Genomic DNA, 16,225 nt, shown 5'->3' with positions numbered 1-16,225 from the left:
ATCTATGATTCAGATCTAGCTGATGACCCATACAGGCAGACTTAGTGGTTGCATGTGATTGAATTTGTTCCTTTTTTTTTTTTTTTTCAGTTTTCTTTTTAAAATGTATTTAATTCACTTACTGAGAGAACACATTGAAAACTAGTTTTATAGTTGAAAACGTGTCATTGATAGTGCACACAATATAGGAATTCCACACTTTGGCCATTTGTCACATATTTTGGTTGCTGGCATAGGCGCCGACAAAAAAAATTAGTGGATGCTTAGCACCCACAATCAGCCAAACTCCCCCCTCCCCGCCAGCACTTCCCACCCACAGCCCCACTGATCAGCTCCTTCTCTTGCCTCTCACTGCCTCCTGCATGCCATGGAACAGCTGTTCAGCAGCATGCAGGAGGTGCTGGGAGGGAGGGGGAGAAGTGGGCAGGGGTGGGAAGAGATATGGTGGGACCTTGGGGAAAGGGGCAGGTCCGGGGGCAGAGCAGAACAGGAAGAGGTGGGGTGGGGGCTCGGAGGAAGGGGTGGAGTGGGGGCAAGCCTGGGGTGGGGTGGGGGGCATCGAGCACCCCCCAGGTAGAGAGGAAGTCGGTGCCATTTGAAGATTGAGAGAAATGGTTGACCTGTTTCAATAATTTGTTGGCATGATGGCAACATTCTAGGGAGTAGTATCATCCTGATTGACTCATACCATGTTCCACTCAGGTCCTACTGCATGTTCTGCATATATGTATGAACAAACAATTTAGATTATACATGGCCCATATAAATGGAAGATGCATAGCCTCATTTGGTCTGGTGCTAGTTAAGGGGAAATTGCCCTGATTTAGGACAATTTATTTTTTTTGTACTGAAAACTTCCCATAGTAGATTTTTTTCAAAACTGTGTGGCTTAAGGATTTATGAGAGTGAGAAACCTATTGTAAACTAGCATCTGCATACAGAAAGCTATTTTTTATGCAGTGTGTTTATCCTGTCTTTGATGAGGTTGGCTTTTATTATGGTGGCATGGGTGTGGGTTGCTGAAGTAAAAAGCAGAGGTGACAGTGAGCACCTCTTTATTGTGTTGCTACCAAGATCTAGTTCTTGTGAAGCTGTGTGATTACTTCAAATGTGGGACGTGGGCTTTGTGACGACTATTTAAACCCATTTTTGTAATGTAGGGTCAAAATTAATTATTTAATACAATCAAATCCCTTTTTTGTATTTAGGTTTACTGTGGATGTAGAGGTTTAATTTCTTTTACATTTTTGTAGTGACAATGTGAAAGTCTATTTACAGATATGTTTTGTGTCTATTTCCCTTCTGGCACAAATGTGTCTTATATTATCCACCCCCAACTAATATTTTTAAAATATTCTGGAGGGGGGGGTGCATGCGCGCATTGTAATAGTAAAGAATGTTCCTTTGCATATTTAGCTGTTTGACATGCAAAAGTTAAAGCATACAGTACCTACTGTGTTGGTCAGACGTCAGTTTAAGCAGGAAGTTGATTCAGTTAACCCATAGAGCTCATTATATTGCAAAAATTACTTTTTCCTTTGCCTGTTTTGCTTTGCTTTTGTGAGTTGAAAGAACACAGGCATCAAATGCTTGAAGCCGGAAGTGGAATTACAGTGTCTGCACCCTAGTTTCCTGTGTCTAGAGTGAGTTACACAGGACATACACATTCATATTCAGGCATCGTGTTTATTTGTAATGGTTCAGATCATATCATCTTGGATGTTCTGTAGCAACAGGCTTGTTTACACAGTAGTAATGCATAGCTACACTGCTAAACTAGTCACACTGGGCTAAATTCACCACTGATGTAAATAGGTGCAGCTCAGTGACTTGTACCAGTAGTGAATTTGGCCTTAATAGCTCAATTCAGCAGTGTGAACCCATGGTCTTTTTGAGCTGGGCAAGACCTGGAATGCTACAGGTGCTGACTCCATTGATGGTCTACTTCTCTATTGAAAGATTAGTTTGTAATAGAAACCTGGACTAGAAAATACAAACCTATTGGACAAGGAATTGCAGTCATGTGCTCCACATCTCCTTGTCCTCATCACTACGTGCTGAACCTGTGAAGGCCACAGCTAGCTCCCCTTTCCATCCCCTAGAAGGGAGGCAGATAGGAAACTTGGCCTTTAAATGATCCTATATGTGCTTTGACTGCATTGGATCAAGAAGACTTCTTAGCTGAGATTTCTGATGGCAGACTTGCATATAGAAAGTACTTCATTGAAAGTACTCCTCCCTGCACACTTGGACTTCTTTAATTTTCTGTAAACAAGCAAGCATTGCTGAAATGGAGGAGAAGCCTTCATGAAGAAAAGAGCTGTGTGAGGGGGGTGAATATAGTCTTAGTAGGAGCTGTCCGCCACGGGAAGCGAGACGAGCGTTGCAGGAAGTGCGACTACTCCAACGAGACCCTGCCCCACGTCTTGTGCAGCTGCAAGCCCCACGCCAGAGCCTGGCAGCTGTGCCACAACGCCATCCGGAACCACCTCGTGAAAGCTATTGCACCACACCTGGGGAAGATCTCCGTGAACTGTGTGATCCCCGGTACTGACAGCCAGCTACGACCTGACATAGTCGTCACCAACGAGACCAAGAAAAAAATCATCGTCGTTGATGTCATGGTCTCATTTTAGAACAGGACCCCAGCATTTTGCAAAGCCTGAGCTCGTAAGCTGGAAAAGTACACCCCCCTGGCCAACACCTGAGAGTGAAAGGCTCCGAAGTGCAGATGGATGCCCTGATCGTCGGAGCTCTGGGCGTCTGGGACCCCTCCAATGAGCGTGTGCTGTGGACCTGCGGGATCGGTCGATGCTACACACAGCTCATGCGATGCCTCATGGTCTCAGACACCATCCGATGGTCCAGGGACATCTACAACAAGCACATCACTGGCCACCGACAGTACCAGGATTCGTGAGCTAGAGTGACACCGTTCTTCGACTACGAGAAAGGGACCAAGAGACTTTCTCCATTGGATCATATGAACTGGAACCATTAACTCTCTGAACATTAAATCTCACCAAATGAATGTCAGTCCATCCTCATCATCATCATCCACTTCTTATACTCCACACCCGAACATAGCCACTTTATGAACTTTATGCCCTCATATCTCAATGTCTGTACTTTGACCAATCAACCTTTTACCTCCAATCAGGGATATTGCAGATTATGTATTCCTTATGCCACCTGATTTTAAACCAAACTTTGCACCCTCAATAATCTGTATGTTATTCCCTGATAACCAGAAACTTCTGTGCTTAAACTCTGTACCGTTCACTTTTTTTAACATCACCTTAATAAAAATTTTACCTTACTAAAAGTAACAATCTTCAGATCTTATGTGTGCATCTTAAAAATGCCTGAGGAAGGGAATATGTTAATTCCAGCAAAGTAGTTGGAAGCTATTGGTGAAATAAAAGAATGCATTTCAGAAGGAGATAGAGACTAGTGTTGTTGAATTAATTAGCAAAGAGATTTATGAACGAGGTTTTGGATTTGACTTTGGATCACAATTGCATTTCTAGTTAAATGTATTCTCTCAGGGTTTTATTGGTAAAGTCAGGCTTGTGATATTCTCTTATCATTGATTTGTGTGTATATGTGTTGACGTTACTGGATGCGACATAACTACTGGTAGCGCATATGGGAAGAATTTATCTTGTTGTTTGATATTGTCTCCATGTAAGTCTAGGTGAAGGAACTTTGTTTCAGGAGCATATGTGAGGGATTGAAGATGGTGAAATTTACGTTCTGGATGTGTTCAGAAAAAAAGAGGTGTGGGCTCTGATCTGGATGTGTTCAGAAAAAAAGAGGTGTGGTACTGGGAACTCCACAATCCTAATCTCAGTTCTGACATTGACTCCTATGGCCATTAGGCAAATTGCCTAGGCCAAAATTTTTAAAAGTGTCCATTAATTTTCAGTGCTTTAAATGCTTTTAAAATATTCATTCTGAGACACTGGGGCCTGGTTTTTGTCTCAAATGCCCACTGACTTCAGTCAAATTGTGAGTACCTGTCATTTCTAAAAATTGGATCCTAGGTGTTGCAACTGAGGTCCAACAAATTAGTGGAGGCATTTGATAATTTGGACCTTAGTCTCTCTGCCTCGATTTTTTCCACCTGTAATTTGAGGCTATTAACACCTCTGACTCATGGGTGTTATTAAAATGACTTCATTAGTGTTGGTAGAGCACACTGAGTATGAAAAGCGCTATGTAGGTGCTAGGCATTGTAATAACCTTGTACTACAGAGTCATCCTCATCTCCACTGACAGCTTACCTTCAGTATCCAGAAAGATAATAAAGCAAATAATTAATCAGTTTGCAAGCATCTGGAAGATAAGGTGATAAGTAACAGTCAGCATGGATTTGTCAAGAATAAATCATGTGAAACCAACCTAATAGCTTTCATTTACAGGGTAACCAGCCTTGTGGATGGGGGGGAAGCAGTAGATGTGGTATATCTTGACTTCAGTAAAACTTTTGATACTGTCTTGCATGACCTCATAAACAAAGTAGGGAAATACAGTCTCAATGGAGCTACTATAAGGTGGGTGCATAACTGGTTGGAAAACCATTCCCAGAGAGTAATCATCAGTGGTTCACAGTCAAGCTGGAAGGGCATATAGAGTGGGGTCCCACAGGGATCAGTTCTGGGTCTGATTCTATTTAATATTTTCATCAATGATTTAGATAATGGCATAGAGAGTACACTTATAACATTTTGTGGACAATACCAAGATGGGAGGGGTTTCAGGTACTTTGGAGAATAGTATTAAATTCAAAATGATCTGGACAAACTGGAGAAATGATGTGAAAAAAAAATAGGCTGAAATTCAATAAGGACAAATGCAAAGTACTCCATTTAGGAAGGAACAATAAGTTTCACACATACGAAATGGGAAATTACTGCCTAGGAAGGAGTACTGCAGAAAGGGGTCTGGGGGTCATAGTATATCACATGTTAAATATGACTGAACAGTATAACACTGTTGCAAAAAAAGCAAACATCATTCTGTGATGTATTAGCAGGAGTGTTGTCAGCAAGACATGAGAACTAATTCTTCTGCTCTATTCCACTCTGATTAGGCCTCAACTGGAGTATTGTGTCCAGTTTTGAGAACCACATTTCAGGAAAGATGTGGACAAATCAGAGAGAGTCTGAAGAGAAGCAACAAAAATGATTTAAAGGTCTAGAAAATATGACCTATGGGAAAAGATGGGGGGAAAAAATTGGGTTTGTTTAGTCTGGAGAAGAGACAACTGAGAGGGGACTTGATAACAGTTTTCAAGTACATAAAAGGCTTTTACGAGAAGAAGGGGGGGGAATTATTCTTCTTAACCTCTGAGGATAAGACAAGAAGGAAGCAATGGGCTTAAATTGCAGCAAGTTCAGTTTAGGGTGGACACTAGGAAAAACTTCCTAAGTATCAGGGTAATTAAGCACTGTAGTAAATTGCCTAGGGAGGTTATGGAATCTCCATGATTGGCGATTTTTAAGAGCAGCTTAGACGAAAACCTGTTAGGGATGGTCTAGATCAGTGGTCTCCAAACTTTTTTGATCGCGCACCCCTATCAGTAAAAAATTTTTGAGCAGCACCTCCTGCTGCACCAACTCTACCATTTTTGCCAAAACAAACAAAAGAAAAAGTCACTCGGACTCCCGCCCAAACTGCCAAAGCGCAAAAAAGAAAGAAAAAGCCGCTCGGACTCTTGCCTGAACTGCCAAAGCAGCAGCAACAACAACAGAAAGCGGCTCAGACTCCCGCCCGACAAAGAAGCGCTCCTCCTGATGCGCAGCCCCAAGGATCCTCTTGCCACGCACCCCACTTTGGAGACCACTGGTCTAGATAATACTGAGTCCTGCCGTGAGTGTAGGGGGCTGGACTAGATGACCTCTCGAGGTCCCTTCCATTCAATGTTACATAGAGAGGTTTAGGAATAGCTGTGGCTGTAACTCCAGTGTGTTTTCATGACACCGGTTATATTCATTCTGTAGGCTTTCTGTTTCAAGCCTTGACCTTTCTCTCTTGAGTGTATTTACCAATAACTTTATTGGCTGGAAGCTATTCTTCTATTCACAGTTCTGTGCTAAGGTTTATTTGTTGTTAAACTGTACCATGCAGGAGACCTCTGGCTATTTTTGCTTAGAGACTTCTTGTTGTGTTTTTTTTGTTGATTATTTTTAGTTTGGTTAACATTTTTCTTATTTAATTTGATGAGATGAGTGGACTGTAATGCCTGCATGTTGGATCATTTCCTGTGTTAGCTGTAAATATCTCTTACTTCAGGGGGTTTCAAATGTTTAGAGACTTCCATATGAGGAAAAATTGAAAAGATTAGTTTAGAGCAGTAAAAGCAGCAAAGAGTCCTGTGTTACCTTATAGACTAACAGACGTATTGGAGCATGAGCTTTTGTGGGTGAGTACCCACTTCATCGGATGCATGTGCAGTGTTTCTCAACTTTTCCAGGCCACCACTTATTTTAAGTGTTTAAAAAAAAAAAAAAAAAAAAGAAATCACATTTGCTATAAAAGCAGGAAAAAATGTCAGTTACTATATTTGACCTAACAAACTTAGAAGGTTGTGGCCACCCCAGATTTATTTTTGAAATGTTATTTTCCTGGTGTGTAGGAAATGTGATAAATTTTTCAGCCCCTTGCTTTCCTTTCATTGCCTCAGCTCTGGATAGCAGGGCTCAGGTTACAGGCCCCCTGCCCGGGGCACTAGGGCTCAGGCGGGCTCAGGCCTCAGTCCCTAGTCCTGGGTTCATGTAGTAATTTTTGTTGTCAGATGGGGGTCACGGTGCAGTGAAGTTTGAGAACCCCTGCCGTACACTAAAGCTTTATGCTTGTGTAGTGTTATTAGGGCGTATATCCCCTGTGGGTTGCAGCCATTATATGATGCCTGATTGGAGACACTTATGTAAGTCTGACATTCCACCTAAATGAAGGCAAAGAGGCTGAGATGAATTTGGCACTTTAAATGTAATGTAAAAATCAGAAGTAGGACACTGACCTGTGAAGAGAATGAAAATGTTTATCATGAAATTCATTTTTTTTTTAATCTCACACTCTTATTTGCCTTTAACATTATATTTTAAACTTTTGGTTAATTTTATCTATTGAACCTGACCTGGAAAGTGGTATGGTAGTGTCTCCATTTTCTATAATAGTATAGCCACAGTAGAGGGGCTTCTCGGGTCAGAATTATGTTCCAGAATTGAACACATCAGTAGTGGTATATTATTTATTGCACTAGTCAAATTATTAGAGATTATGTTTTGGGTCCAGTTCTACCCCCCACTGAAGTGAATGAAAAGACTCCCAATGGTTTTATAGGATCTAGATTCAGCCCTTTAAGAGCTGCTTGTGCCAGTAAGAATTTCATGAACACTCAAAAGAACAGCGAAAATACACAAAATATATCTGAACAGAAAGTGGTTAAAGGGTAGGTGATAACTGTGGAAGAGAAATAATGTGCCACAATACAGCCATAAAAAGGAATCCTGCCAACGAGATATGATAGAAGTAGGGCTGTTGATTAGTCACAGTTAACTCACATGATTAACTCAAATAATTAATTGTAATTAAAAAAATTAATTGCAGTTTTAACCGCACTGTTAAACAATAGAATATCAATTGAAATTTATTACATATTTCTGGATTTTTTCTATATTTTCAAATATATTTATTTCAGTTACAACACAGAATACAAGTGTACAGTGCTCACTTTACATTATTATTTTTATTCCAAATATTTAAAACAATGTAAAACTTCAGAGCCTACAAGTTCACTCAGTCCTACTTCTTGTTCAGCCAGTCGCTAGCACGAATAAAGTTGTTTACATTTACGAGAGATAATGCTGCCCACTTCTTATTTACAATATCACCTGAAAATGAGAACAGGCATTCGCATAGCACTGTTGTAGTAGGCATTGCAAGGTATTTACATGGCAGACATGCTAACCATTTGTATACCCCTTGATCTTTCACCGCCATTCCAGAAGACATCCTTCCATGCTGATGATGCTCGTTAAAAAAAATCACGCATTAATGAAATTTGTGAATTAACTCCTTGGTGGAGAATTGTATGTCTCCTGTTTTGTGTTATCTGCATTCTGCCGTATATTTCATGTTATTCATATATTCAGATGTTGACCCAGCACAAGTTGTTTGTTTCAAGAACACTTTTACTGCAGATTTGACAAAACACAAAGAAGGTGCCAGTGTGAAACTTCTAAGGATAGATACAGCACTTGACCCAAGGTTTAAGAATCTGAAGTGCCGTCCAAAATCTGACACAGATGAGGTGTGGAGCATGATTTCAGAAGTCTTAAAAGAGCAACACTCTGAGGTGGAAACTACAGAATCCGAACCACTAAAAAAAGAAAATCAACCTTCTGTTGGCGGCATCTGACTCAGATGATGAAAATGAACGTGCGTTGGACCATGCTGCTTTGGATCGTTGTTTAGCAGAACCCGTCATCCGCGTGGACGCATGTCCTCTGTAATGGTGGTTGAAGTATGAAGGGACATAGGAATCTTTAACACATCTGGCATGTAAATATCTTGCAACACCAGCTACCACAATGCCATGTGAATGCCTGTTCTCACTTTCAGGTGACACTGTAAACAAGAAGAGGCAGCATTATCTCCCGTAAATGTAAACAAATTTGTTTGTTTGAGCAATTGGCTGAACAAGAAGTAGGACTGAATAAACTTGTAGGCTCTAAACTTTTACGTTGTTTTATTTTTGAGTGGCGTTATTTTTTGTACATAATTCTACATTTTTAAGTTCAACTGTCATGACAAAGAGATTGCAGTACAGTACTTATATTAGGTGAATTGGAAAAAAAAATTTCTTTTGGTTTTTTTGCAGTGCAAATATTTGTAGTGAAAAATAAATATAAAGTGAGCACTGCACACTTTGTATTTTGTGTTGTAATTGAAATCAATATATTTGAAAATCTAGAAAACATCAAAAAACATTTAAATAAATGGTATTCTATTATTGTTTAACAGCATGATTAATCATGGTTAATTTTGGAATTGCTTGACAGCCCTGGACAGCACCTAAGATCTTGGCTGAGTTTCTTACACACTGATATACAGTAAGATAACTTATATATCGGTGTTGCCCTAAAGACAGTGCTGTAAAAGAAAAGTAAACACTTTAATTACCTTACCATAAACCATGTTTGCATGAGTTCATTGTACTTTAGCTATGAGTAAGGAAGAAGATGAAAAATGACCAACAGTGTGTGTTGTGAGTGAACTTGTAACTTAAATGTTGGTTAATATGACAGGTGTTCTGCTACTACACACATCCCATAACTAAATGTATTTAATTAGGTTAACATCACTAAGTAAACTTCTCTGTTGGTCAGTAAACAGCAACATGAGCAGAAAATAAATAAATTCTTATGTATGTTGAGTCTCAAGGAATGAAAATTACACTGGTTCAAGGGTAAGGATTTGCTATTATCAGTCCTAGACCCACTGAAAAAAAGTACTGCTAGACTGAGGGACCTGTGACAGATTTAAGGTCTGATTTTTTTTCTTTGTGAACCATTTAGGTTGGAAATTAATGGTGTATCTATTTCAAACCCTGCAAGACAGAGAGAAAAAAAATGCAGTTACTATTCTGATTTGCAATCTTGCTTTTCTCCCTACTTCTTTTCAGACATGACTAATACAGTTGTTAACATACAAATAACTAAAGTAAGATTTTGAAAAATAGAATTCTAGCTTTCTGGTGTAAATCGGTGATCAATCAGAAGGAGAAGATTGGTCCCCAAGTCTTTGACCTCTGTCAAATCTGTACTTATGGTTAAATCATCATTCTTTCTTCCAGGTGCTGTGAACCATGGTGAGACATTACTCTTTTTGAACTAGTTTAAATGAATTATTAAAGCTGTGTGGGCTCAAATCCAAGGCATTTTTATTACTGTATGTAGAGTTTTGCTGTCTGGGACTTGCAGGACCAAGTTATGCCTAATTGAAGTCTGTTGTAGTTTTGTTTGAGTAAGGATTGCAGGATCTAGCAATGAGAACTAGGGAAAAGTAACATCCTTTCTGTTGGGGAGAAATTTTCAGACCGTGAACCTCTTCACAATCATAAACATTGGTACTAGCTCTGAAATAAATTATTCATCATTCTGGAGTGCCTTGATATTTTTTTGTACTGCTGTCTAGTAACTGATTCTGCATTCACATCTGAAATCTGTATTGAAGTCTATGGCAAGAGAATGAGTACAAAAGCATGCTAATGTTCATCTTGCATAATCATAAAGGTACTTAAACTGAAACTCTTTGACCTTGACTTTCCAGTACAGCTTCCATGGCCTCTGAAGAACTTACTGGTCTCTCAAACAGCTTCATACGCCAGAATTCCACCAGTGGCATTTCTCTAGACTTTGAACCTGACGCTGACTACCACTTCGTTGAAACCTTAGAAGAACGGTACAAATGTGCCTATTGCCACTTAGTCCTTCACAATCCTCACCAGACAGGATGTGGTCACAGATTTTGCCAGCATTGTATTATTTCTCTGAGGTAAGAACAATACAGTTCTCTCTTCCCTCTAAAAAATAATTCCCCCCTAACAATTAACAATAGTCAACATCTTCCGAAAGTCAACAGCAAATGCCATAACGGTATTAAAGGACTTACTCCAAAGCCTGTGGAAGTCAGCAGAAAAATTCATTTACTTCATTGGGCTTGTGCTCAGTAACAGACCTCATAACAAATCATATGAGATGATGCTATGCGTGTGTAAAAGTATGTAGTCTCTGTTGGTGTAGCACAGAGGTGGGCAAACTACGGCCCACGCACCACGTCCGGTCCGTAGGACCGTCCAGCCTGGCCCTTGAGCTCCAGCTGGGGAGGCTAGCCCCCAGCCCCTCCCCAGCTGTCCCCACACCCCCACAGTCTTAGCTTGCCGCGCTGCTAGTGCTGTGCCTGCTGTTCCTGCCAGGCAGTGCAGTGGCATGGCTGGCTCTGGCCAGGTGGTGGGGCTGTGAGCTCCTGCTGCTCTGAGCAGCATAGTAAGTGTGAGTGGGTGGTGGGGTTGGATAAGAGGCAGGAGGTCCTGGGGGGCAGTCAGAAGACAGGGAGCAGGGGCGGTTGGATGGGGGGGGTAGTCAGGGGATAGGGATCAGGGGGCATTGGATAGGCATGCGATTCCTGGGGGGGGGGGGCTGTCAGGGTGCGGGGTTGTGGATAGTAGTCAGGGGACAGGGAGCAGGGGGGTTGGATGGAGGTGGGTCCCGGGTGGCGGTTAGGGGCGGGGGTCCCGGGAAGGGTTGGTTAGGGGACAAGGAGCAGGGGAGATTGGATGGGTCAGGAGTTCTGAGGGGAACAGTCAGGGGGTGGGAAGTGGGAGGGAGCGGATATGGGCGGGAAGCAGTCTGTTTGGGGAGGCACAACCTTCCCTACTTGACCCACCATACAGTTTCGCAATGCTGACATGGCCCTTGGGCCACAAAGTTTACCCACCCTAGTATAGCAGGTTGGCAATGTTGGCCTGAAACTCTCCAGTCTGGTAGTAGGTGTTGATCAGGCTATCGGAAGGCTTAAGTTAGTTCTGCTGGCTCACAGAGGCTGGCAGCTTGCTACCCCTCTGAGGCGTTCTCTAAATATAAAAGTTATATTGATCTAATTAAATTGGTTTAGAAATTGATGTGTGTACGCAGAAGAGGGAGGTGGATCAGTTTACCTCAGATTCTGTATCGATTTAACAAATCTGTTTAACTCTTGTGTGTAGACAAGACCTCAGCTATTTGGGAGACTGGAAAGAATCTAGGGGGTGAGTGAGTCTTGAGGTACGCAACCCTAGGAGTGGTCAAACCCACACAGTTGGATTGAGCTGAACTTTATACTTTTATTCTGGTTAATTTCTCTGTTATAATAAAACCAAACCCCAGGAAAGGAAGAAGTTTGGACTCTACTCAGTGTGTGGACAGTATTTGAAAGCAGACTGGGAATAGCGCCTATTCCTATTGGACTAAAGGTCCATATGTCTCAAGATACAATCTGCCATTTGGGGATCAAGGAGTTGTACGTGTGTGTGTGTCTGTGTCTGGGTTTGCTTTTTTTAAAAAAAGGTCCCTAGTACATGTTGTATTGGTGGTGGTGAGGAACATGAGGTCTTTCTGGCAATTGCAAACAAAGTAAATCATGTTGTGGGTCTGATGCAGTTGTTTTCAGATAAAATTTTTGAGCTTTTATGCTATAGAATATGACAAGTCAGAGACCATCCAGCAGAGTGATTGAATGGGCATAAAACTCCTGTCTGTCACCATAATATCAAGGTGCCTGTTGTTGTTTGCGTTAAACAAACAATCGTTTATATTGATGGTTAGACTGATCCCACTCTCACTTGCACTGGTGTGACTCCGTTGACTTTAATGGAGTTATAGCATTATAAATCTAATACGAGATCAGAATCAGTCCGATCCTGCAGTCAGCTCACAGAGGTGAAAGGGTCTATTGACTTCATGGGGGCTCATCACAGGTCAAAGAGGTTCGTTCACCCACACAGATCTAATTGCACAGTGAGGATACATTGATATATGGTCCTTATATAACTGAAGGTTGGAGTTGGCCAAGTAGGCTTCACTGAAACTTTGATGCACAGATAGATGTCAGTATCTTTAAATATACTTTTTAATGTTTCGTATTTGGTTCTTTCTCTTTTGGATTGTCACTCCTTGGATAATATGTCATTAAGTTTTTTTTCTTTCTTGCCCTTTCATTTTAGTATTTCTGATAACTTGTTGAGTAGTTCAGGACATTTAAAAGGTTTCAAGCATGAAAGGGAAGGCATTGCTTGAGTTAGGCAAAGGATAATAATCCTTTCACCTACACTGTGAGGTTTTTCCCAAATACAACATCATTTGCCAGCAATATATAGTCATGGGGTAATAAAATCATGTTAATTAAAACCAGATTTATTAATAAGGGGATAATTTTTTCTCATACTAAATGCAATTCCTACTTAATCTGAGGGTAGAACATGGCTTTATAATTCTTAGCACAATACATTTTCAAAGTGTTATTCAAACATTTAATCCCCATATGCAGTATTAAAAATTAGCAAGGTGCATTATGGGGCTTTTCCCACTTTGTCTGAAGCATCTGATGTTGGCCACTAGGATAATGAAGCTGATGAACCAATGGTTTGAATCAGTATGGCCAAGCCTATGTAGAAGGAACTAAGCATTTTGTGAATTAACATTTTTTTGCCTTTTTGTTTCTTTATTTAGAGAATTGAATACAGTACCTACCTGTCCTGTAGACAAAGAAACAATAAAAGTGCAGGAGGTAAGAAAAGGAATAATTCTGGTAACTGTGATTGCTTGGACATTCAGCCTATAGGGGGAAGGGTCTGCAATAGAAGAGTAAGTTAAAGTAGGGACAAAGGCAGCTCTCAGCCTTTAAATTAACAAGGGCACTGCCACCTTCATCTCTGGAAACAATGTGCAAGGAAGCTCTGTATTTGGTGATGTTTTGTTGGTGAAATAAGACACTAATGCCTTATAGCTGGAGCTTTTACCTTACACTTCACTGAATTATTTCAAGATAAAGTTATTTTAGTACTTTGTATTGGGAGTCCTGCCTGAAACTCAGTGGTATGTGGCCTATACCCACGGATTTGGTGGACTCATAAGATGTCTCTGGTCTTGAAGTGTATTTACAGCAGAGAATAGGTTGCTTATTCTTTTAATTCCTCCTCCTGTTCTGGTTATTTAACAGTATTTAGTTTTAACATCATCTGCCACCTTGCCTATTTTCAGTATAACTCATTAATCCTGCACATTTCGTTTTTGTTGGTATTCTGTTTTGTAGGCAAGGTCACACAATGGCTATTTTTTAAGCTACATCCTCTTTGGAATATATTTTTGTCCCAGAGTGGGAGCATGAGCCTTCCCTGTACCCATGTGTTTCTGCCAGGGTGCATTCACATCCCCCACCCAGCAAGGAACTTGGGTATCAGGTTGTGCCCGTCATTCCGCATGTTAAGGATGTTGTAGGTATTTCACCCACCATTTTATTCAGTGGATTCACCTTCCTTTTACTGTGTGCACGAATTGTGGTGGCAACAGTAACACAAAAGAAAGATTTGGGGCCATTAATACAATAGTAATACTTTGTGCTTGTTATAGTGCTTCTCATTTGAAGATCTTAAAAAAAGGCTGACAGTCTGCTCTGAGCTTAATTTGGCTTTCATCCAACAAGTGGAAGATGCTTATGAGCAATGCATTGTATCCCCTCCTCCCAGAAGCTAAAAGCATCACCTCTACAACAGCTTCAGCCCAATGCAGGTCCTAGAATGAAAGATCAAGGTTAGCCTCAATCCCAGGTTTCCAAAGCTGCAATACGATAGGTAGCTCAATGCATAATCCATGTAGTCAGCCTGTTTTTATTTCATGTTCAAAGCATCTCACTGTTGTTCTTAGTCTCCTGATATTGTCAGTGATTTCCTTTTACTGCTGCTATTCTCAGTATATGTTTTCAGCATGACATTGTTTGGAACCACACTAGCAGCTGGAGTGGACGCCTCTCATTTAAAAGATTTCTTGTGGTAGGTTGCTGTCCTTTGTGTTCTTAGTGATGCAAGTTCGTAAATTTTGTGAATGTGGGTTGCTTCCTTTGCAGGTGTTCAAAGACAATTGCTGTAAAAGAGAAGTTCTCAACTTGCAAGTGTTTTGCAAAAATTTTCCTGAATGCAATTCAAAAATAACTCTGGGACGATATCAGGTTAGTATTAAAGTATCTTTATACATATTGGCCCAAATTCTGACGTCTTTAGTCAGTCAAAACTTTGACTTGTCATAAATTAATTTGCTCTTTCCCCTTTAAACTGTTGTCATTAGGTTTCAGAGTTATTATAGCATTGAGATTACTGTAACTAGAGTTTGGCCTAAGTACATACGTCTTGATTTGACCTATTCGGTGTACTACTATATGTAAATGTGAAACTCAAATACTAAGCCAAACCTGTTGTAGTTGTAAGTCCACATCCATTATATTTTAAATAATTGGCTTAATAAGGACTCCTGTTAACACACATCCTTTCTCTTTGTGACAATGTCTGTCTTTCAGCTGACTCAGTAAGACAGTACTACATTGGGCCACATTCAGAAGGTTTTCTCTGCTCCTAGGAGAGTGAAAAACAGTAATTTTGTTAAAAAGAAAGTGAAAATTCTGTAGAAACTGAGAGAAAGGAGACTCAAGCATATAGATGCCATGGTGATGGACAATCTATGAGAACCTAGAGAAAGAAGTATTGCTGCTGCTTGCCAACATAAATTGTTTCAGTTTGGTTCATGTTTGAGATATTAACTGGACAAGGAGTGGAAATCAAAGCAAAGAGTCTCTGAATTTTCAGAACTTTCTCTGAGTTTAATTATGAGCGCCATTACTGGGAAAGTGTAGTTTTGATTTTCTTTAAATAAACCTATGTAGTGTCTTAATATCTCTAGCAGGCACTTTGGTATTTAAGGGCACAATTAACCATAATTCTAGCCTATTCAATGCATTCTACACTCGTGATTTTTAAAATATGATGGTGTTTTGTTGTTGCATGGCATAGGATCACCTGCAGCAATGCTTATTTGAAAGTGTTCTGTGCATTAATGGTGAATGTCGTGATCAAATTCTTCGGAAAGATTTAAAAGATCACCTAAGTCTGCACTGTAAATTTCGAGAAGAAATATGCCAGTACTGTAATCAATATGTGGTTTCAATTAATTTAAAGGTAAGATTGCGAAAGATTTCCTAAAAGTTCAGCTGTTTAAATTACTGTGAAAAAAGTTCCAAAGTTGCTGTGAGGTTTTATGCGTATGAAACAAAATTCATGTAAGTATCTGAATGACATATAATACATGTATTTTATAACAATATTGATAACTGTAGGTACAAAGTTGGATTGAGTTCCGCATACATCTGTTCCTTTTAAATTACTTTTTAAAAACAATTAATATTTTTAAAAATATTTTAATATTTATATTACTGACAAATTAGTAAAAAAAATTTTGTGCGCATGCTGAAGCCAGTGGGCCAAATTTATCTTTTCAGTCCGTGGAATTACACAAAGGACAAATTTGGCCTCAAATGTCTAAATCTGTTTTTTGAATATTTCAGCCGAAATGATTTAGTTGTTTCCGAGATCAAAGCAAGGGAAAAGTATGTTGTTTTGCTCATATTAAAAAAT

At 40.1% G+C, this 16,225-nt stretch overlaps 1 protein-coding gene across 3 annotated transcripts in view; it reads left to right on the top strand.

The window, feature by feature from the left end:
• Positions 1–16,225, top strand: part of TRAF5 (TNF receptor associated factor 5) — a 38,364-nt gene that overhangs the window by 11,519 nt on the left and 10,620 nt on the right. For 2 of the 3 annotated variants that reach the window (XM_075064347.1, XM_032762979.2), the window contains 4 exons: positions 10,339–10,563; positions 13,275–13,332; positions 14,668–14,769; positions 15,605–15,769. In XM_075064347.1, the coding sequence (XP_074920448.1) occupies positions 10,349–10,563; positions 13,275–13,332; positions 14,668–14,769; positions 15,605–15,769 (540 nt within the window). In that variant the 5' untranslated portion in view covers positions 10,339–10,348. The remainder of the gene's footprint in view (positions 1–10,338; positions 10,564–13,274; positions 13,333–14,667; positions 14,770–15,604; positions 15,770–16,225) is intronic. The other variant, XM_032762980.2, reaches the window with a different exon arrangement.

The sequence above is a fragment of the Chelonoidis abingdonii genome, chromosome 3 (assembly GCF_003597395.2).
Source record: "Chelonoidis abingdonii isolate Lonesome George chromosome 3, CheloAbing_2.0, whole genome shotgun sequence".
Lineage (NCBI taxonomy): Eukaryota > Metazoa > Chordata > Testudines > Testudinidae > Chelonoidis > Chelonoidis abingdonii.
The sequence above is the reverse complement of the archived record's forward strand: the minus strand, read 5'-3'. Positions and strand labels throughout refer to the sequence as shown.